Source organism: Triturus cristatus, chromosome 8, assembly GCF_964204655.1.
Source record: "Triturus cristatus chromosome 8, aTriCri1.1, whole genome shotgun sequence".
Classification (NCBI taxonomy): Eukaryota; Metazoa; Chordata; class Amphibia; order Caudata; family Salamandridae; genus Triturus; species Triturus cristatus.
In genome coordinates, this window is record NC_140591.1 from 108,442,281 (window position 1) to 108,465,547 (window position 23,267).

The 23,267-nt window shown below is 45.6% G+C and overlaps 1 protein-coding gene across 1 annotated transcript in view; it reads left to right on the plus strand.

Annotated features, from left to right (window-relative positions):
• The window catches only part of LOC146801648 (uncharacterized), a 203,952-nt gene that overhangs the window by 170,207 nt on the left and 10,478 nt on the right, over positions 1 to 23,267 (plus strand). Inside the window, exons 15-18 of the mRNA XM_085621130.1 lie at positions 642 to 790; positions 11,516 to 11,578; positions 13,595 to 13,670; positions 14,699 to 14,783. Of these exons, the coding sequence (XP_085477256.1) occupies positions 642 to 790; positions 11,516 to 11,578; positions 13,595 to 13,670; positions 14,699 to 14,783 (373 nt within the window). The remainder of the gene's footprint in view (positions 1 to 641; positions 791 to 11,515; positions 11,579 to 13,594; positions 13,671 to 14,698; positions 14,784 to 23,267) is intronic.

The following is a 23,267-nucleotide window of genomic DNA, read 5'->3' on the forward strand; positions in this document are numbered from 1 at the left end:
GTCCACATTACATTTTCAACTACTGTCAACTACAAAAATGGATGTGTTTGTGGTCCCCCAAAGGGAGGAGGGTAATGGGACAGCAGCGTCTTGCCATTGCCCACACCTAGGATTCAATAGTAGAGTCTTGTCCAAACCTAGATCGCAACGGTCAGCTAATGGTGCCTTTGAATGCGGATGATGGCTCAACATGAACTGGGTTGCTTGAAAAGACCAGAGGCCGCAATAGGTCACACGTCTCCCATGCTGGACGTTACCATTTACATATCCTCCACTATTAAGATGGCGACAGTATGTTTGCTGTCCATGTTAGTGATGACTTGCAGAGTGTTGTGAGAAGGACTTGGCCCTTCTCCGGCGACAGGGCTTGCGACACATAGCTACAGGGTTTAAAGAAGACGCTGTGATGCCACATCTGAAACTTTAGGGTTAATTGATGCCCGGCTTAACCGGTTTACAAGATCTGAGGGCTCCACCATGCTCACTGACTTGCCCAAAGTTGAGCAATATTCCTCTTTGTTAGTACCATTCAGAGGATATTTGTTCAAAAGTAAAATAAGTAATTGATAATAAAAAGTATGTTTAATGGATCTGTACTAGACATGCCTTCATTCTGTATTTTTCTCACCCGCCTTGGAAAGCTGTCGAGTATCTGAAGAGTCAAGGGGCCTCCATCATGGACATTTCTATCCCAGAGCTGGAAGAGGTGCAGGCTGCACACGTCATTTGTATTTTAGGCGAGATGAGAGACTTCCTACAGCAGGACTTCAATGAACACTTTCAAGACCTGGTGAGTGGAACCCTCGCTCTGGAATCTCTTCGTTCTCACCTGGGTACTGAAGCTGGCCAGCTCGGGGCTGTAGCTGCTTTATGGAAACTTTAAGTTCTTCTGACACATCTTAGATCATTCTTCCCTATAATCAGACCCTTCAGCTTTTCACATTTTTGCAATTCACTATTTTTTTTTGCAAATCTGTTTTTATTGAGTTTGAATTTTAGTACAGGAATATATTGTACGGCATCATGCTTCACATACAGTAAGACATAAACTTATACAGGCTGGTAAATCATGCCGACTGTCAAGGGGGGACAACCTGATGTCTGTTTGCGCGCCCACCGCCACCCTCCTGGGAGCCAGCCACTTCACCCTTAGCAGTGCCGATGTCATCTCTTGAGGAGGGGCCAACACCACCACCCACCAGCTATTGAGCCGTACAAGGAAACTAATCTCGCCTACACAACTGAGGCATCAATAAAGTCGAAAAGGTTACATGCAATACAAAAGGAAGAACCCATAACAAAGGCAGCGTTTAAAGTGATTCGCGTGGTGTGCTCCTACCCCCCTCCCACCCCGCCCCTCCCCCCCCGAACTCCAGGAGCACCCCTCCAAGCCCCAATGGGTGCAAATATCCCCAAGTGTTCCCAGACGCCCCATCTATGGGCCAGTGATAATGGGGGCTATGCTATCTCGTCAGCGAGGCAGCCTACACTGCGCCGCTGCTTGCACCATTGCCATCCTGTCTGGCCTCACCCGTGCAGCCCGTGGTACCCTCCCCCTCCGAGCGCCAAAATTGCAATTCACTATTTTTACACAAAATCCTCTACAAAGTATGATGCTGTGCTTTTTGACATACTGACCTGGCCACAAAAAAAAGAAAAAATTCTCACTTCTGCCGTGGGAAAGTCAAAAAAGTGTCCTACCTTCATTCTTTCTACCTTTACTTGCTTGTAAAAGAAATCGTGACAGTGGTACACGCTGCACATCCTAACGTGCCTCTGCGTGCTGTAGTATACCATGGCAGCCGCCTGGATCCTGTGCAGCCACAGGCTGGTGATCTTCAGGGATCCACCGGGTGATCTTCAGGGATCCACCGGTGTCCCTTCTCCGAGGGTCTCATGAGAGACACAGGCAAGCACCATCATGTGATGTACGGCTGGCAAAGAGCTGTGCTTCTGGGCACTCCTCTGCCCAGTAGTCTCTGAGGGCTCCTATCGCTGCCCGAATATGCTGTGTCAGGCTTTGCAATCCTTTGTTGCTTATATTGTACTCCAGGACAACCACTTCCTTCTCACATACAAACCTAGAACTTGAGGATGTTCTGCTCAAAACTTTATTCCAAACTTTCCCAAAGTTATTCACTCAGTGATATGCTTTTGGTCCCCATGTGCCTTGTAATTAATGCATTATATTAAAAAACACAATCTAACCATCCTAATCTGTCAGATGTAATGTGTTTATTACGAAATAATGCCCAAAAACATATTGGGTGCCATAAATGTCACGCTGTAAGTATTCTGCTTGAATGTATTCACACCTTTTGTTATTGGTATGCCCCGACATGTCCCCGAACCCACATGTTCTCTTATTGCCCTGTCAAGTTATGTTTCATCTTGGCTTGACAAGCTTCCTTATGAGCCCTGCGGTGCCTTTAGCCACCGAACAGGGACTGCGCAGGCAGCAAGGCAAACCACACACACCGTGCAATAGCAATGCATGTCTGCCCTGTACACCGATAAAGCACAACAAATGCTGTCAAAATACATGCTTGCTGGGCACACACAAAAATGCATGACAGTAATAGTGCAAGCTTCTGTCGCACGCTTATCAGTGCACAAAGAGCAGCAGTGCAACCTATTCCCACAAACAGGAGAAAAAGTTAAACACAATCATTAGATGTGCAAAATTCAGTGTTTTGTTCACACAATGCAATTAACAGTGATAAGCATTTTTGCAGCATTCATATAGGTCAAATACTTATAGTACACACAGTAAACTAAATTGCTTTATTGTCCTGGTGTACCGGCTGCTGACTGCAATGTTGCCGGTAAAACAGCAGTGTTTTTAACATGGTTTGAGAAGGAAATTTTCCTACCAGATATGGTCAGAAAAGTGGATGTATCTTTTCTAGGTCATAAAACTGCAAAAGGTTATTGATCCCTCGTAAAATCGTGAATTGGGACAACTTTTGGGGTCTGGGCAGAAAGCTATCTGAATGAACGGTTTGGAGGCATCTCGTAAATGCCTGCAGTGATTAACTACTGCAGGTCCCTGCTTGTGATTACCTTTATGGATAAGGCCAGTAATCCCAATGTCCAATACCTGATGTCATTGTAGTTTACTCAGGGGATGCAAAGTCTCAAACCTGGAGAGGTCCTATCCCGAACCAGAGAAACATACCCCCATTTGAAAGAGACTATTAGTTATGGATTACTTACCTTACAATTACCCCCAGGCGTCAGACTGGATCTGGAGAATTTTCTTCGGCAGTACCCCTGCTCGTCGGTAGGTGGTGTCGGGCGACTCATCGTTCGTCATTGGCGTCGTGATCACCGGAATGACATTGCGGTATCTATTTAGAAGCCGCCACTGCACGTTGGCATCAGTTCTTTCTTTTTCCGCGCCAGCCAGCGCAGATCCGGAGAGAGTGGTACCTCTAGTCAATTTTTGACTGTCTTTTTTCGACTTTTGTCGACATCTTTTTTGAGTTGTTCGACTTCTGGTGCACACGGATGTCTCATCGGCGGACCGGGTTCAAGCCTTGTGGCTCCTGCCACAAGCTGATGTCGGTGACGGACCCACATCTAGTGTGCCTCTGGTGCCTGGAGCGCAACCACGACCCAAAGTCGTGCTCTGATTGTCGGGCCATGGCCCCGAAGTTTTTGCAGGAGCGGTCCCGAAAGCTTCTGGAGGCCCAGCAGTCAGCTCCGTGCCGCTTGAGGTCCCAGTCGAGAAGGAGGTCGCGGAGCCATCACCACCACTCCTCGGCAGAGCCATCACCACCACTCCTCGTCGAAGTCTTCGTGTAAGTCGAAGCACAAAATGAAGGCGAAGAAGCACCTTCACTCTTCGCGTTCTCCCTGTCCGTCGGCCGATGCGGTATGCGGAAGGTAGTTGTCCAGCTCTGCCTGCGGAGCCAGTTGGTTGACTCCGAGCCTCCCTCCCTTCACCCGGAGCGACCCTTGCCCAACTTCGTAGTTTTTACAAAGCCCTCCTCTTCATCTTTGGGCAGCCTGACTCTGCCTGTGCTCCTTTGGGTCCCGCAGACTCGGCTGGGGGATCTAGGCCTTCGATGCCGGCAGCTTCGGCCCTTGCACCGCAGGGCCCCCAGGGAGCCAGGCCTGTGTCCGGATCGGCACCGGTCGACCTTACAACACCTTCTCCGGCGGCGAGTCCATTTGCGACACCTCCGCCCCCTCCGACGCCGGTTGTGTCCCCATCCGACATCGACCCCAGCCTCCCTTTCGACATGAACACAGAGCGGAACCGGCGTTGACCGACGTCGGTACCGGCACCGACTGGTACCTTTGTCCCTCTGTTCTCTCCTGGTGTTCCCTATCGCACTGAGTGGCAACCAGAGGAGGGTGAGGAGGACTGGGAGGGGTCTGTGGACCCTCTGGCAGACCAGTTGGAAGAACCAGACTGGAGAGAGGAGTTGGGTGAGACCAGTGGTCTGGACACTTCTCCAGACCTTGGCATGCTTTCTCCCTTTATGGTGGCTACGTAGGAGGGAGCCTCTTACGCTGTGGTGTTGCGTAGGTCAGCTGAGGTATTGAACCTTGATCTTCCTACGGTGGGGGTCAGGACTAACCTCCTGACCGAGGTGCTTCAACTGGCACCGGCCTCTTCGGAGACCCTGCTGCCATTCAATGAGGCCCTCACGGACCTCCTTCTGGGCACTTGGTTCAAGCCCAGCACAGGGGCCCCTGTGGATAGGATGATTGCCCAACACCACCGCCCGGCTCCGGGTGACCCAATTTTCTGCTCCTAACACCCTACCCCCGAGAGCTTGGTGGCCCAAGCCTCAACTTCCAAGGGCGCATTCCCTACTGCTCCACCTGATAACGAATCCAAGAAGCTGGATCACCTTGGGAAGAAGATCTTTTCTTCCGACAGCTTAGGACTGCGGTCGGTGAACACCGCATGTCTCTTGGGCCGTTACTCCCATTCAATGTGGCACATGGTCGCGCAGGTGCTGCCACAGTGCCTGAAGGCGGCCCAGGCCATGCTCTCCCCTGCAGTTCCTTAGGGTAGAGATGCAGTGAAGTTCGTAATACGATGTGGGCTGGACACCGCCGACTTCCCAGGCCATGCTCTCCCCTGCAGTTCCTTAGGGTAGAGATGCAGTGAAGTTCGTAATACGATGTGGGCTGGACACCGCCGACTTGCTAGGCAGGACGATTTCAACGTTGGTAGCCCTGCGACGCTACGCCTGACGGAGGTCCATTGGCTTTTCTGTTGATGTCGACTAAACTCTTTTGGACATGCCTTTCTGATGGCCATCGCTTGAATGGCGACAAAGCGCACAACGCGCTTGAGTGCTTTAAGGATTCCAGGGCTACGACCTGACCTTGCAACCACCTTTCGCCCGGCACAGTCTGCTTTTCGCCCCTTATGTGGCTAAGAAAGGAGTACCCCGCCACATTTAGCCCAGAGCCACAGGCCTGCACAAGCTATCCAGCCTCTGCGCGGCCGGGGACCCAGCGTCGTGGGTCTGGGGGCCAGTGGGCGGGCCAGTCCACCAGCGCCACCTCTGCAGCAGCCTCCAAACGCCCCTAGTCTGGCTTTTCAGGGCCATCAGTTACCAGTGGACGGCAGGTGTCGCCATGACCTCCCCCAAGGGCTCAACATCATGTTGTACAGGTGGGTTTTGCAGATAGTCCGAAAAGGCTACTCCCTCCCCTTCGAGACTACCCCTCGCTCCATGCCACCTGCCTTCCATTGCATGTCGAAAGATCACTTGGCCCTTCTCCTTCTGGAAGTTACGGCTCTCTTGCCCAAGGGAGCCATCGAGTGAGTCCCTGTGCCAGAAGTAGGTTGTGGTTGTTATTCCCTCTACTTCCTAGTATCCAAGAAGGACAAAGGCCTGCGTCCTGTCTTGGATCTCAGGGATGTCAACCGCTTCCCCTGAAAGGAGAAGTTCAAAATGTTGGCACTGGCTCAGGTCCTCTCTGCCCTCGACCCTGGAGACTGGATGGTAGTGCTGGACTTGCAGGATGCTTATTTTCACATCCCCGTCCTGCCTGCCCACCGGCGTTACCTACGGTTCATGTTAGGCAACGAGCATTTTCAGTTCACGTGCTCCCCTTTGGCCTTACCAGCGCCTCTCGGGTGTTCACGAAAGTGATGGCGGTGGTCGCAGCTCCTCTGCCCAGATCAGGGATTCCAGTCTTCCTCTATCTTGATGACTGGCTGTTGAAGGCGAGTTCGCCCCAGGCTGTCGTCTCCCACCTCCAGACTACGGCGAACCTCCTGCATTCGCTGGGGTTCACTATCAATGTGCCAAAGTCACACCTGATTCCCTCTTAGAAGCTCCTTTTCATCGGGGCGGTTCTGGATGCAGGGCAGTTTCGGACCTATCCTCCCGAACAGCGAGCCCGGGATATTCGGGCTATGATTCTGATCTTACAGCCTCTATCCCGAGTTTCGGTCAGAATGACCCTGAGGCTGCTGGGCCTCATGGCCTCCTGCATCTTGCTGGTAGACTATGTCAGATGGTATATGCGAACTCTGCAGTGGGACCTGAAGTTCCAGTGGGCACAGCATCAGGGGAATCTTTCCGATTGCGTCCAGTTCTCCGAGGGCACTGCACACCAATTGCAGTGGTGGCTAATGAACCAGGATTGGGTCAAGGGCAGATCCCTCTCCCCTCCCCAACCAGAGTTCACATTCTATAGTAATGTGAAAAAGTAATCAAAGCAGGGTAGAGAGTGAGTAAAAAAAATGTTTTTGATGGGAAATCACTGCCACCGATCTTTAACTTTTAGGTTTTTGTGCATGCGCTCGTGTTACTGTCTGATAGTGTTTAGAGTAGAACACTTGGATGTACAAGCACAAAGAGAGGCGGTCATCATCTGAAGACATCTGTGAGGGTAACCCTCAGACTTTGGGTCAGTAGTGTGGGTTCATCTGGATGTACCCTTTTTTACTTTGACTTATAGGGGTCTTTTGTGGATTTAGCCCTGCTAAGACCCAGGAAGTGGTAGTTGTCCAACTGTTGGCAGGTTATTGTACAAGACATTAGCCACTTCAGGATGCCAGGCTTGTTGGCCACCTTTCCTTTACCAGTCATTGTATTTGCAGCATGCAGCTGTCTTGTTGTTTCTCTACCCTGTCCTGGTAATGTGTGAGAGCACGCTCATGATCAAGGAAGGGCTGAGGCTGTTATACTGACTCAAGATGAAGACATGAGGGTGGTTAGCCTTCAAGTCAGACACAACTTTCAGAAGAAACGCATGAAATACCATGTATGAAACTGTGTCCAACTCGCCAATTGAGTGTCTATTCACTAACTCAGCTTGTAGAGCCGGATACAACTATTAAAGTAACCTTCTGGGCCTTCTCGAGAGGACATCTTTGCATGTTTCTGTAGGTTTCAGTAATTCAACGGAGTTCATGCTCAAATTGCATAGAAATTACTTTCAAGCTTCTATAAAAGATTTCTGTAATTTGAACTTTGAGGGGTGATCTTGATTGAACATCAGTAATTTCCTGTGCAGGTGATGGAAGACATGTTTGATAGAATGATGCTGTAAATATACTTTAGCCAGGTGTAAGGGTGCCCCTGTCTGAAAATGGGGATCATGGCCCTGAGCATTATACAAACTGCAAAACCTTTTACATGGAAAAAGCGGCGTGCTTTTTCTAGATGACCTTCTGGCTCTCTTGGAACTGCCAATCTTGGAGCAAGTCCAAGGTCAGTGACTACGCATCAAAAGGTACTTTAGCCAGGCGAAATACAAGGTGAAGAGGTTTACAGGTTTTATTGATCAGATGTGCGCACTAGCACCCTGGTCCAGATGATAGCCATGACGCCCATGAAGCACAGATGAAGTTAAAATAGCATATATGCTCCATGGAGGATGTGGACAACAAAATCTTGGACACAACTAGAAAGAATAATCCCAAAGTCAATTTATAACATGCAGTGACTTTATCGCTAAATTGGATGACAGGGCGGGGTATAACCTGGAGTACCAAGAGGCACATATGTCAACAGGCACATCTATTCACAATACCCTTACCTGAAATTATACCACAAGGAGGCCCTTAGGCATTCTTAAATTGTCTGTTGTAGACATGTGACACTCTGAAGTCTCATGGGTCAAGTAATCTGACCTTCACTTCCAGAATGAGCTAACCCTTAATGGATCATGTTCTAATTCGGATAAATCAACAAGATTTTGTCTGTCACAGGCTAGAATAGAGGTTGAAAATTTAACAAAATCCAGGTGTAACAGCTGGGAAACCACACCAAGCAAAACAAAGAAGTTCCACTAGCCTAGACCAAGAAACCAAGACAAACTCAACGTTCCCCAAGTAAAAGAGCCAACTTAACTCCTGGATTTAGATTTGTTTTAATAAAGTGCAGAGAAGTCAGATCATCACTGCAGAGTGCTGTCAGCTTGGCGCCAATAAAATAAATATATGAACAATTTAGAATAGACTTCAAAGATCCTCCCTGCAGTACAACATAAGCAGGCCTTCAAACGTTCAGTTTCGCTGGATAGTCGTCAAATTAAGACAAGTTTCCTGAACAACATGGATTACTTCGAATACTACAATATTTTCTGGGGAAGTTGAAGAGGGGCACTAATGTTACACTAACTGGTATGTGTTAGAGCTGCTCAGAAATGCAGTCATTCTAGTATGAGAAAGGAGCTAACTTATGAATAGTTAACAATGCTGCGAGTTGACTAAGAAAGAGGACTAGAATAGAATTCCAGGATAATTAGCCACTGTTAGTAAGTCCAGGATTCAGAACAGACAAGTGGAACTGGGGAGGCGGCAGGGTTCAGATTAACTTCATGGTTCTAGTAGGTAGAGAAAATAACACTTAGTCGATTCGACAGCCAGACATTCTGATGCATCTGGGTGAAGATGGAGGATGAAAAACCTTTTCTTGACATTTCGTCCTTTTTGGGAAATGATCAGCAAGAAATGCATGTTCACACCATTGAAGAGATTGATGAGACTCTTGATAATATGCTGAAAAGAGAGCGAAAATTGCTGAAAAGAGAAACAGAAAATGACAGTGTGAGGAAGGTGTAGAGTGAAAGTTGAAAAATCCTTGCCGGTGTTAAATCAAAGACAGGGAGACCAGCAAGGTGTTTTGTGAGGATAGGTGAGTAAATTAGCAGGCTGGTGAGATGATAGATTTGAGCTGCACCGTGGCACGTAAAGCATCGCCAAGTGCGATTACAAAAATGTAGCTGGTAACGAAAGGGGTTTTGGGTTTGTACAGTACAGACATGGGGAAGTGTATTGTTTGAGATGTTAAGGATACCACATTAGGGATAACAAACACTTCAAACATAATCTTTAAACCCCTCACCATATTTATTTTTGAGAAGGTAATTTTAATAATCAAGAAACTCATAATGTGGACATTTGTATTATTTCATGACTACCTATTTTGTGAATGACATATTACCAGCAGTCCTAATTAGTGCATATTGTACCCCATCCTGACAAACTCTTGTAAACATCTCAAACATGTGCTGCAGTGCATCATTTTTCTCCCAAATCTATACGTTTCTCCAGAAATGTAAAGTGTTACAGCAGTGCTCACAAATATATTGTACCATACTGTCGTGTAGTTCCTATAAAAAGTATACAGGATCTGCGCGTTTAGACAACATACACTATAGGATTGGTGTCATATTAACTCTGAAAACCCCCACCGGGTATGTTGGTCTTTTGTACCAACTAGCTCACAGTGCCACTAGAGTCTCCTCTTACAGAGGAGAGAATAGTTCCTGGCAACCATCGAACATGACCACTCTGATCCCTCGGGACCGTGGAAACAATATACTACCTTTCGCTCAGTCACTCGTGCTTACTAAGTCTGTCTCAGAGAAATACACAGAATAAACAGGCTGGGAGTTTTCAATAAGAATTTATTGAACAGTTGTTATTCTGGTGTAGAATAAATGAGCTGCAACAACCGCCAGGCAGTATAAGATATAAATGATTAGCAGTACTATAAAGGTAAAAGGATGGTATAGCTCTACCATCTTACCCTAATCATGAATACATATGAGTTTATAAAACGTATGATAAAAAAGATGCGTACCCCTACAATGCTTCCCTAACTAGATGTACCTACGTGTACCTAGCATGTAGGTAGCTGTTAAGCCAAGAATCCCTCTAGAATTTAGTCAACCCCATTATCTGAAGCAAGAGACTGTGGGACCCCGTCCTGGTCTCAAGTTGAACACCCCGCGAGGGATGTTAGACCACTGCGAGCTGGAGTGTCTGCATGCAGGAACCTCAGTGTCTCTGGTCAGTGTGTCGGCCGAGAAGTCTGTCTCCTCTGTCTATCTTAGCAAGATGTGATGTATATATACCCATAGGTCACCCCAGGGGTCCTACCTCGCTGTATTACTGTGTCGGCATGAGGATGACGTCGGGCATGAACTTAATACATAGATATTATACAGGAGATGGTCTCCCTGCTGTGTTTCCAAGAATCCTCATGCATAATGTATGATATTCCGAACTTGGGTAAACCCGCGTTCTGAATGCAGTGTTGTATCTCGGTAAAAGGTCAGTCCCTGTAAACCGTGACAAGTGTAATGTAGGGACGAATATAGGTGAAGGTTAATGAAGTTACCAGGGCCTATATTATAGTACCTATATGGAATATAACAATACATGACATGTAAGTAAATAACCTACACACATCACCTCAACTAAAACACCGCACTGGTTGCGCCTTTTTATAGATTTGGTTGGAAACCTGAGGGTTTTGCTGTTATGTGGTTATTTAAAAACCAATAAAGAAACAGCTGTGAAGTGCTTTAAAATGAAATGGTAAAAAGAGACAAACACTGAACAATTGTTGTATTTCTTGGGTGATCCTCATGTCTCACCTGATTGGGCGAGCCATGGGGCTGTAGATTGTGGAGTGAGGGGTGACTTTCTTGCTCCATAGGTGCTGCCAGTTGGAGTCTATAAATAAGAGAGAGAAGCTGCCAGCAGCTCACCAGGCACGTGTGTCCTACTTATATGCTTTAGCCTTAAAGAATAAAAAAATGAATCTTTTGTATACTTGTCTGAAGGTGAACTGGAATATAAACAGATACTTGGTATTACGTAACAAATGGTGTCAAATCTGAAACATTATGACAAAATATATCCCATTTCCATTCTCTGTGCCATTAGGCTGGGTAAAACCCACAAATAATATAGGGGTTTTGAAAGTCTGCTTCAACCATATAAATTTCTGTAAGTTAATTGTTTGGCCATTAAGGAACTATGTTCACAGGACATATGGGTTGCTCTTGTTACTCCAGAAATTAAGGAACTATGGTCCCACTTCGTTGCCACAGTGTTCATTTTGTATACAATATTCATGGACAAAATAATCTGTGTGTCTATTAGAAAGCCTTGTGTAATATATTGTATGGACAGCTGGGAATTGTATAGTGGCTGTGATTAGTAACACTAGAAACACATTTACTGGAGTTTGATATATCTTGAATAATGTGTGACTCCATTTATTTTCTTTTTCAGAATTTGGATACGAGGGCCAGCCTTGCCTTGGGTTGCCAGTTCACAGCTCTGGATTACATTCAGGTGGGAGGCATTCAGTTACTCTTAAAACCTGGCTTTAAGGAGGTTTAATTTAGGGTGAACCCAACTTAATGTGTCTGAAAACTGGAGAGTGAATGGAGCCTACCGCTAGTGTTTGAGTAAACCCCATAGCACTCAGACAATATCTGTGCGAAAGATAAATATTTCTTGAGGTGAGAGGGAGTCGCACAGAAGAACGGATGAAGTTGCTGTCGCTGTTCCGTTGTGTTACTGAGTAGACCTTGATGGTTTTTTTTCATTTTGTTTGTTGAAATACAGATGAAAGACAATCTATCCTAGTGGCCAATTCACCTTTGTTTGAATCTGCCTTATTGGGATTATGTAGATAAAATACAATGGCTTAATGGTTCTTCAATCATATTCATTGATTTGTTCAATCTGCAGATACTGTATGTAATCTCTGATCGGTCTATTTTTCGGATGCAGACCAACCAGCAGTTACAATATGCTGTTTTTTGGCACATTCCAAAACCATTAGAAAGGGGGATTTACCTCAACAGTGAATTGAGATTTCATATGCGAGTCTAGAGTTTATTCCAGATTGACACATGACCACATCGCAAAACAAAATGGAGTAGACCGTTTTTTGCAGAGTTAATCTTTCTTCAAAAGCCACCTGGTTGGCTTTTGAGCTAATAATTAAATTTGTTCAGTCTTAGTTGTGCGGTACTCTTTTCCAGTCATCCTGATTTCCTACCATTGGAGCCGGCAGGTCTGCGAAGCACAATGGAGTTCGACTATTCTACAGGAATGGAGTTAGGGTAGTTCTAATTTTTTCTTGTTCTAGACCTGTTGGATTTACATTTAGGCAAACATGAGGTTCAAGACGAAAACCAGCCAGTTGTCCTAATACAGACACCAGACCTCAACTAATCCTATGAGAAGTGACGGGAAAGTTGAATGCAAGTTTGGGTGCAAAGAGAGGTGAAGCGCAGATAAGCATTACACAAACACTATGGTAGGAGCAGGGTTAGATGGAAGCTTCAACGTTTTACTGGGCAAGGGGACTCATCTTGCTTTCCTGACCTCTACTTGACCTAACTACACATTCTATTCTGTACCATTATGGCCCTTCCAGGATCTTGAATCCTACCAAGAGCAGGTAAGTTGGACAGTAGGGTTTTAGTCTTTGACTCTAGTTAGAAGAAAAGCCTAAACTCTCAGGACCCTCTAAGAATGTCTTTCAGCCTATTCTGATCAATAATCATATGAAATAGTAAATTTGTTTTTCGTGTCCGTCCAGGTCATATAGCTCTGTTTGTTTACGCTCTGCTCATTGCCAAAAGTTTTTCACAATAGTAAGTTCTGTACTGAACCAAGGTGCTACCTTACGTGTGTGTAGCATTCTAGAACTTCCAGAATTAGACCCAATCTGCTTGTAAACGGTGTAGGGAGTGTTATTATCACAGCCTTTCACACTAGGCATGGAGTGCTTTTAAACACCACCCAGAACATCAACCTCTAGTTTGCTTTGAAACGCCCAGGGGGACAAGCTAGAATTGTATTGTGGCATGCAGAGTGAGCAACACCTACTGCTCTTTTGGACATAGGCAGAATCTCCAAAATCTCCAGCAGTTGAGCAACAGGAGGAATTGGAGAAGAGAGAACTCCACCCATAAGTTAAAATGAAAATATTTGCGATTGGAGAGTAGTATATATCACCACATTGGCGAGTTCTTACGGAAATTTGGCATTATAGACAAACTACCTGTAAACAACATCCAAAATGCTACAGTTTTCATATAGGTACCTGAAGAAAATGTGCTTCTCTTCTTCCTATCATGTAAGTTGTTGACAGTGCCTGAACTAACTCATAGTACGAGCAATTGCTAAGCCGACTGATAGCTGTGATGATAAGACCTTTATCGATTACTACCACATAAATTGTGTGTTGGGGAGATTCATGCATAATTCTGGACTGTGCTGATGCTTGGGAAAGAAGCAGAAATCCAGGGGAACGCGCCTTGGCTTTACCTGGGTTCCTTGTTCTTTTTACAGGCAAATCGTCAGAGAACCAGATCCATTAACTACCTGCAAGAGGTCTTCAGGAAGGTGAACTGTATACTTACCCCAGGTAAAGCAGCGCTTTAATGCATTTTCTGATTTATTTTCTTTTTCAGATTTATTTTCTTTTTCAGTTCAAAGTCTGTTGTGGCTAATGCATTTTAGTAGGCAGATGATGCCTGCTCCTCTTTCGGAACAAAAATGATCCTCTTTTGATCTAACGATGGGAATGATGAAGCACTAATCCAACCAGTGGGCATCGGTAGTCCGGATATCTCTCAGCTGCGCGGTCTAGTCCTGGGTGTATGGCTGGAAGTGGGAGTACTGGCATTATTATGATAGATTTTATTACATTGAATGTTTTCATGTGAATTATAGTTTTTAATTGTGTAGGATTTGTACTCGGTTCTATGGACCTGAGCTTGAATCCTAGTTTTGGGACAACATCACACTGGCTGTTGTGGAAAGCTAGATGTGAATTACTGACACAAAAGAAATGTATTCCACTACTGCAGTGATGGCCAAAACCTCTAAACCTTGACTCTACCCTGAGGATGGTACATGGTTGTATTCTAAATCGCCAATTTGAAAAAACATTGGTGGGCTTGGGGAGAGGGGGGTTGTAACTTGTAATCCTAAACAGAGCATTTCAATTGCCTGGAATTTGAGTGAAAATGGTGGCCTATATTTGAAGATTTTGGGACACCAGCACTTTTTGTGTTGCTCTAAAAGCTCAATCATTTAATGGAATTAACTGCGTTGTTTAGTTCACTGGGTTGTTGATGCACTCCACGCACTTACAGCAGATTAGCAGAGTTGTGCTTAATAGGTGACCACTGCAAGCCAGCTCCCCATATTGATAACGGATGTTCGTACTGGAACTGCTGCACTGTAACTGGGCAACCGCCTCTGATGGGGGACAATGACGGCTCTTTGGGATAGGGATGCTGGGCGTAAAAGATGAGGAAACATCTCCGTTGTTGCAACATGCCTAGTCTGGTGCATGCGTTGTCTCAAAGGTCTCCCAGCACACTTCCACCCAGTGATCGCACAAGCCCTACAAGTAGTGTTTGGCTGAATTATGATTTTTCTGTACAGGTACCGCGTGCACAGCTCCAGCCATCCAAGACTCTGACCTTACTCATGGATTCATTGATGTTGTAACTATGGCACGAAGTATGAGGTAAGGGAAACATCAGTACGGTCCAGTGGTCATGTCAATCAAAACAATTATGCTTTGTGTGTGTAACAGGAACTCTTGTTTTGATAGTTGCATTGTAGTGGTATAGTATAAATTATTTGGGTTTTGACCTGAGTGGTTTATTGTGAATCCCTTTCTAGTGGTGATTTTGTCTGAGGATTACCTCATTCTTGCAGGACACAATAAAACTTGGTGGTATTCCTAGTATTTTCTGCATTAGAGTACCCTGTAGGGCACCGGAAGCTTTTTATTGAATTCAGACTCTAATTTTAGCCCCCTCCACATGTATGCATATATTAATGGATTGGGGCTTCTACAGTGTGAAGTAAGAAGGGCAGTTCTGTACATGGGCGAGGCGAATGAGATGATTCAGGATCTTGTACGGGGTTATCTTCTAGTTTTACTAAGCGAGCAGGAGAAGCTAGAATTGTTTTAACAATGGTGGACGAGGCTCTTTAAATTGATTCCCATTGATTTTCGAAACTGAGCAGTGAAGGTAAGACCATCATCTATTGTGGGATGTAGTTGATAACCTTGGCGCTTAACTTGACAAGCCTTGTTCCCGAGTTTCATTTTTTGTGCTTTTTAATTTTCAACCCACTGTCATGGCTTTGCGTATTGTGCTTACTTCCTGAGATGTTGGGTTTATTGACCAGATAAAATGGAGTGTTGGTTGAACCATGGTTCAACGATAGCTTAAACTCAGACGGACGCAACCTGAGACTATCCGAACGTTCATGGAGAACCTCCCCATCCGTTGAACACCATAAGCTTTTGAGATTGAGAAGGAGTCTGTATAATAAACACATCAGAACTGCGAAAGCGACCTTCTTCAGAACCCAATTGGACAAAGCCAGATATTGCGTAAAAAACTGTTTGATTTGATTAAACTTCAAATCCAATAACCTTTCCGTTCTATCTCCAATGGTTTCCAGTTCACAACCAAACTGTGAGGACCTTGCCTCCTTCTTCCTTGAGAAGTCTAACAAGATCAAATCTAATCTAAGGACTGCCTTGAGCGATCTATCATTCCTACTCGCCTCCCTCCTTCCACCGCAGCCCCATCTTGCAATATGTAATTCACCCAAAAACAGTGCTTATTGGAGTCAATTTTCAACCTTTTATGATGCTTCCATAGTCAACATTCTTTCAGTCCTGAAACCCTCAAATCACTTCAACGATCCCCTTCCCTCCAATTTCTTTAACGAGCTGTAAAGGTCCTTAGTTCCACACTGGACCAAGATTGTAAATGCCTCCCTACTTAAAGGTGAGATCCCAGACTGCTTAAAGTCCGGACAGGTAATGCGCACTCTCAAAAAACCTACTGCTTATCCAGAGGACCTTAATAACTTCCGGCCAATTACAAACATCTCTCCTTGAGAAATGTGTACATGTCCAACTGCGTAACCACATTGAGGAATACCAGCTTCTTGATCAATTCTAATCAGGCTTCCGTCAGGGTCACAGCACCGAAACAGCCATCACTCACATAGTCAATGACGCTCTTACACTGCTTGATCGCAACTAATCCTGCCTTTTAATCCTCCACAACCTCTCATCAGCTTTTGACACTGTCAAACATGCCAATCTCCTCAGCCTTCTGGAACGTATGATGGGGTTCTCCGGCTCAGTGTTTAAATGGTTTGCCTCGTTTCTCCATAACAGAACCCCGAGAGTTAAAACCAATCAAACCCTCTCCAATTCCAATCCTTGCACTCTGGGGGTAACCCCAGGGGTCCTCTCTCTCACCCACACTCTTCAATGTATTCATGGAGCCTCTTACTGAAACCCTCAAAGCATCGAACATCCATATTCACGTGTATGCGGACGACACCCAATTGTACATGAAAATTTCTTCACCTGATTATATCAAGACACTCAACTTAACCCTGCACAAAACCCACCATTGGCTAACCTCCAACCATCTCAAACGTAACGCCCTCCAAACTGAATTCCTCCTAATCTCCCATCCCAAGCAAGCCCCCAGTATGGAAACATATCTGAAAAAGCTATCTGCTCTCAACTGCACACCACACATCATAGACTCCACGAGATCTCTGGGAATAATACTAGATAAGAACTTGCACACGCAGGAATACATCAGTTCAACTACCAAAGGAGCGAACTTCCAACTGAGCATCCTAAGAAAAATGAAACCCTTCCTCCCCCCTGATGACTTAAAGTCAGCTGTTCAAGCTTTAGTCATTTTAAGAATGGAGTATGGCAGCGCAACCGTTTGCGGTCTACCGAGCTACAAGTTGGCTCCTCTTAGGGCTTCTCTGACCTCGGCTGCAAGGCTCATCACAGGATCCAAAAAAGCAACCACATCTCTCCGGATTTGAAATCTCTAAATTGGCTACCTTTAGAGGCAAGGATACAACTAAAACTTGCCTGCATGAGCCATAAAGCTCATCATTGCAACACCCCTCTGTACCGCGCAGTAAAGCTAGATCATTCTGGCGGTGCTCGATCCTTCGGGAGCTCCAGTCCCCTGCTGCTTGAACCAAAAACATTTTTAAAACAGAAAACGTGTAATCGGACCTTCTCGGGTATTGCCCTGAGAATCTGAAACTACTTGCCTGCAGAAACCAGACTGAATCCTTCAACAGTGTCCTTCAAAAAAGAAGTTAAAGCTTTACTGATTAATACTTTACAGAATTAGACTTTAGCCACTGCCTATTGTCTTGTCAGCCAAGCTCTGGCGGGACCTCCTAGCCCAATGAGCCTGTTTACATCCTTCATTGTTCCGGATTATTTTGCTGTATTCAATTCCCACGTTCTTTTGCTAACTTATTCATTCACTTCTGCTTACTTATGATATTTTCTATTTTCGCTATACTGGTCCCCTCCACTATCATGGAGGTACTTACCTCTATATGTTTTGTCTACTTTGCTGTTTTAACACACTTGTCTCCATTTACTTGTTTTGCAATTCTCTATGAAGCGCTCTGATGCCATCTTGGGTCATGTTCCCGCTATATAAAACTTTTTATTTAAATAAATAAACATTAATGATGAAGTAGGCCAGAGCCTGTGAAGTTTCTCCTGAGATGTGGTTTTATTGTCCGGTTTCTGTAAGGCTTTGAGTTAGCTAGCAGTATGAGTGAGACATTTAATTGTAACCGGATGGGCATCATCAGTGCTGGTGAGCTAAGCGGTGCCGCCGTCCTGATCGGTGAGGACCCCGGATTACATAGTGGCTCTGAAGTCAACTTAGAGAAGGTGTGTTTTCTTTGTCACATGAGTGATATTGGAAGTAGGCTGTTTGCATGTTCCTAGTAATGTGGTACTTGTCAGAAAGGTTGCTTTCTAAATTAGGCAGTGAATTACTCCGAGTTCATTTTGTACATCCCATTGTGGACCTGGGTTTGTTTGGTGGTGTTGGCTACGAGTTTGAATTTGGTCTTGGTGGAGTGCAGTGTAAGCTGACTGCTGAACATCCAGAATTGTGAGAGGTTTTCCAGGTCTTCAGTTGCTCGCTGTCCTCGCTTGAGGTAATGTTTAGGCAGAGTTGGGTGCAGGAACGTTCCTATGAGAAGTTTCTGTGAGATGTGGACTTGTGGTGTGGCAAGGGACTGGTAATCAAAAGTCAGTGGCACTTTTCAAGCGTGATTATAAGACTAGGCTTGCTAAATATTTTTTATCCCGAAGTAAGCATTCAAATAATGAAACAGAAATGTTAGTTGTGTGGGGCAGGAAATACACTGAACAAAACATGCAAACGATGCCTCTGCGAGAATCTCTCTCTCCTCCCTCTCCATTCATGCCCACTCTATACTGGATGATTTTCCAAGAATACCTTCCAATCTGTTGCAAAGTAGTTGTTCAAAATGTTTCATTGCAATGTTTCATAGTAGTGAGACACACATCAAAATCATTGGCCGAACAAGGCTTCTAACTGATCTAATCGTGGCAAACGAAATCGCGACATAAGTGCAGCAGCAGACTCCTCTGAACGATCAGCATACGGCTACTTCCATGACTTTTAGGCACTCCACTCGGCTACGGCTCACTGATCTCAAGCAAGGAGCCCAGCAGATGATGCCAAGTCTATTGCTATGGTCACGACTAGAAATGCACCACAAGAAGCCTGAAGCTGAAACTGCAAAAGCAGTGAGTTTGGAAAATAAACCAAGAGCACAGAAGACACAGATGCAAGGCCTATGAGCAGCATTATTACTAGCAAAGGCTTCAATATGCAGCAGTGCCATCAACAAAAGCAATCCTACAAACGTGCACCACGAAGAACCATAAACCTCAGCAGAAGGAAAACCTCCGGCGGAAGGCATGCGGTGATATTTGCTCCTTAAAGCCTCTCTAACTCTGGTAAGGGTAAAGCAGTTTGACCTTTTTTTCAGAAAAGCAAGCTATCACTAATGAGAGAACTTGCAAAATAGTGTTTAATATGGCTGTGCCTTGACTTTCAAGTCTCTTCCGGCAATTCCACCAAAAATCAAGTTCTGTCTCCCTGTTAAAAACTAAACGTCAACGCCTTTCTTCAAAAACAAGTAGTTAACCCAGTCTCATCTCATTAAAAAAGGGTGGGGGTCTCCTCACGCCTACGTTTTATTCAATTCAAATATCTGCACCGCGCATACTTCACACAACATAGATTCTGGCAAGCTGGTCTAGTGTCCTCTCCCATGTGCTGCGATGTAGCACTGAGGAGGGTACTTTCCTTCACACAACATGGTCCTGTGACGTGCTAGCGAGGTTCTGGCGGGGGTTTATGGCACGTCTTTTTGATATCTTGGCCTGGCATCTCCCAATGTCACTGAAATTGATTGTCCTACATGCTACCGATTAAAATTTGGGGTAACAAGTACAAACGATACCTCTTGATTTGGGCCTTACCTTAGCAAAACGTGATATAGTTAGATTGTGGAAGGCTACTTCCCCTCCTTTACTAGGCGTTTGGAGACCAGGCATGCATTTTTGCATGGGTCTGGAACTACCAATATTCATAGCCAGAGGGGTGCCCACAGAAACCTTCCAAGATTTGGCAGCGGTGGGGGGAATCCCGCTGTAGTCTGCTGACACCGCTGACCTCCCAACATCTAGTCCGGGAGATGCATCCAGGTAGGGATACTGACTTACTACACAGCTATATGATCTACTACACAGCTATATGATCTACATACGTCCGAAGACATCTGAGGATGGCACCGGGGGAGTACGATATCGACACTGCACAGCTACTGTTTTGTTCCCGGTTTGCGCTAACAGACAATAATGCCATATTCATATGCATTAATCTGTACATGTGTGGTTTAGACCTTACGGCTGTAAATGCAAATATAATTTGTTTGGGGGAAAAAGGGGAGGGGTCTGTAGAAAGAATTCTGACAGGGACTTCTAGCTGCAGATTTAGAATATTCCCCAGGCATCACACTGGATCAAGAATCTTTTCAGCAGTACCTCTGCATGGCAGTAGATGGCGCCATACAGCACTGCACCCACACAGTTCCACTTCAGAAATGACGTGCAAAGCCTGTATAGGTGCCACTCCTGTGCGCTGAAGTAGTTTCTTTCTTTCCACCTCCCCCCTCCCCCCCCCCCCCCCCCCCCCCAGGCACAGATCCGGAGCTACCTCTCGTATCGTTGAGACCCTTACCATCAGCAATATTTGTTATAATGTGCAAGGGCGATGTCACTTCCCAAAATTTCAAGTTTTAAACCGTGCAAAGACTGTTGCAAACAAATGTCTGACAGATCCTCACCGTCTGTGGGAGGATCTAGCCTTGATAAACACCAGCACTCCTCACTCTCTGCAGTGGTGGAACAGCAACGCTTTGTTGCAGGGCAGGCCTTTCCGAGACGCGGCTCCCCAACTGACTAACAACATGTACGCTTCTCTCGTGGACGGGGGGGCACATCTACGGGACAGGAGTTGTTGGCAGTTCAGTTGCCTCTCGTGGCTTTTTTTCTGCAATGTTCGTCACCGGACAGTCCTGGTCAAAACAGAAAACATGACTGCCATGTGCTACCAACAGAAACGGGGCACGCACTCCTCACAGCTGTTGGGGTTGGCACAGGACATTTGGCGCTGGGCGATCCACCACAAGGTTCACCTGTTAGTGGAGTACCTTCTGGGGGCGGACAACGACTTTGCAGACCATCTCAGCAGGATGCAGCTACAAGTCCACAAGCGGGAACTCCGCCAAGAAGTCCTGCCCCCCTATTTACAACGCTGGGTTTTCCTGAAATAGATTTGTCATCTCTTGTCATGTCACATAGAAACTCCCCGGACTTTCTCACACAACATCAGGGCACCCTCAGACATCCCAACCCCAGGCAGCTCAACCTAGCGATCTGGTTACAGAAGTCCTAGAGTTTGGTTACCTTAATTTGCCCCCTAAATGCATGGTCATTCTAAGGGAACTTATGCCCCAGAGTGAAAAAGGTTCATCCACTCCTTTCTACCCAAATACACTGACCCACTAAAACAGTGCACAATAGTGTTTGCTACCTGTTGCAGTTGCAATGCTGGGGCTTGGTTTACACATCCCTTTGTTTACATTTCTCTGCAGTGGCAACATACTGAACAGTGGGCACTTATGCCTCTTCAGAATCCCTGCTATTAAGGATATCTTGGCAGGGGTGAAGAGCGTTATCCTTCCCCAGATAAATCCTGTTGCATCCTGGAACCTCAGTGTAGTCCTCACTAGACTCATGCCCCCCACCCCCAACTTTTTAGCCCCTTCATTCGTTCACCCTCTACAGTTTTTAGCCTAGAGGGTGGCTTTCCTAGTGGCAATCACTGCTCTCATATGGGTTTGCGCGATCCAAGGGCTGACGTTCGAGCAGCCGTTCTCTTTTAAGGTACACGCTGACAGAGTAGTTCTGAGAACTAATCCAAAGTTTCTTTCCGAGGTGATCTCTTCTTTCACCACACCAAGACCATGGAACTACCAGTGTTGTTCCCATATCCAAACTCATTAGCAGAAGGAGCACTTCACACATTAGACATAAATAGGGCTCTCATATACTACATTGATGAGACAACACTATTTCAGTAAACGCAACAGTCATGCGCACCAGTTACATTACACAAGGACACATTCATTTTTTGTGGCTCGGGGAGATTGTGATTTGCCCAGAATCACAGGATGTTGAGCGCACACAGAGACTCTAACCCGGTTCCCCTGTTCCATAGTAGGCAGCTCTGGCCGTTACACCACATACTACCTCCACATTTCCTCATTTAGTTTTGTTACTGCGCTTCTTCTCCTCAGCTTCACGTCTGCGCCAGTCTGTCTTAGCCTCGTCCACTAACCAGGATGTGACTGCCCATCGAAATAGCGCAAGAACGCTTCCTCAGGGACACTAAGCACAGTTGCGACAAAGTAAACAGCAATGACTTTGAGAAGCCAGCATGTTTAAGAGGAGCAGCTATCCGAAGAGCCACGGAATGGGGCGCTGTTGCCTTTTACTTCTTTGGCCTGTGGGCTAGACCTGTACAAGACTAGACGCTAGTTCCCTGTGGGCGGGGTCTTAGATTTGTGGGTGTAATTCCAGGGCTAAGGGTGTGTTTCTAGGCTTTAAGGCAGCAATTGGATCACATCTATGATTATAATACCTTCATCGTCTTTATCCCAATTATTTTCAGGGATAAAAATGGAAGTACTCCCAAGGCCGTGCTTACATCCTTCCCTAGCCCCCCTCCCACCAAAACACATGGAACATAATGGGGAGCCGTGGCCAACAGCCACGATGTCAAGTGATCCTGGGCAGCGCCAGCTTTAGTGCTGGTGGCGCCCTGTGCGACACTGTTTGTTGGCGCCCCCCCAATGACCTCCTCCACCACGGATTCTCACACTAGCACCCTTTAACAGTGACCAAGTCTCCATAACCACACACACTCAATGCATTGAATTAGTTATATAGCGCCACTCATACCAGTGTAGGGTGTCCGAGCACTTTGCATCACACGCACATTACACAGAGACAATAAATCATACGTGTGTAAATCACTGTATAGGAAATGTTACATAAGCCAAAGGACTAAAAGTGTAGGAGTCGCATGTCATCCATACTGGTAGGCAGTGTAGTTTAAGGTTCTTGCTGTGGAGAAGCACAAACTCGGATTCGAAAAAGAAACAGCATAGTTGGGAGTTTTCTTTAATAATAATCGATTTCTAGCCAAATTAACCCTTTTTGCGACATTAATCAATGTTCTAATAATGTATACTTTGCAGTGTGTATGCAGTTCTAGGATGAAAGTTAATAGCTCACTATTCTATATTAGGACTTTAAGTTATAAATTGCAAGTAACAAAAGGATGCCTCTTTTGAAAGCAGTAACCTGCTGATCTCTTCACATCATACGCACTCTGTAATCTACTTGGTACACGTTCTTTGCAGCAGGCATATTAACCCTCTGCACTAACTTCACCGAAGTCAAAACCCCAACTATACAAAATGCTGATCTCTCTCCAGGAAGATAATAAATCACACGAGTTATCTT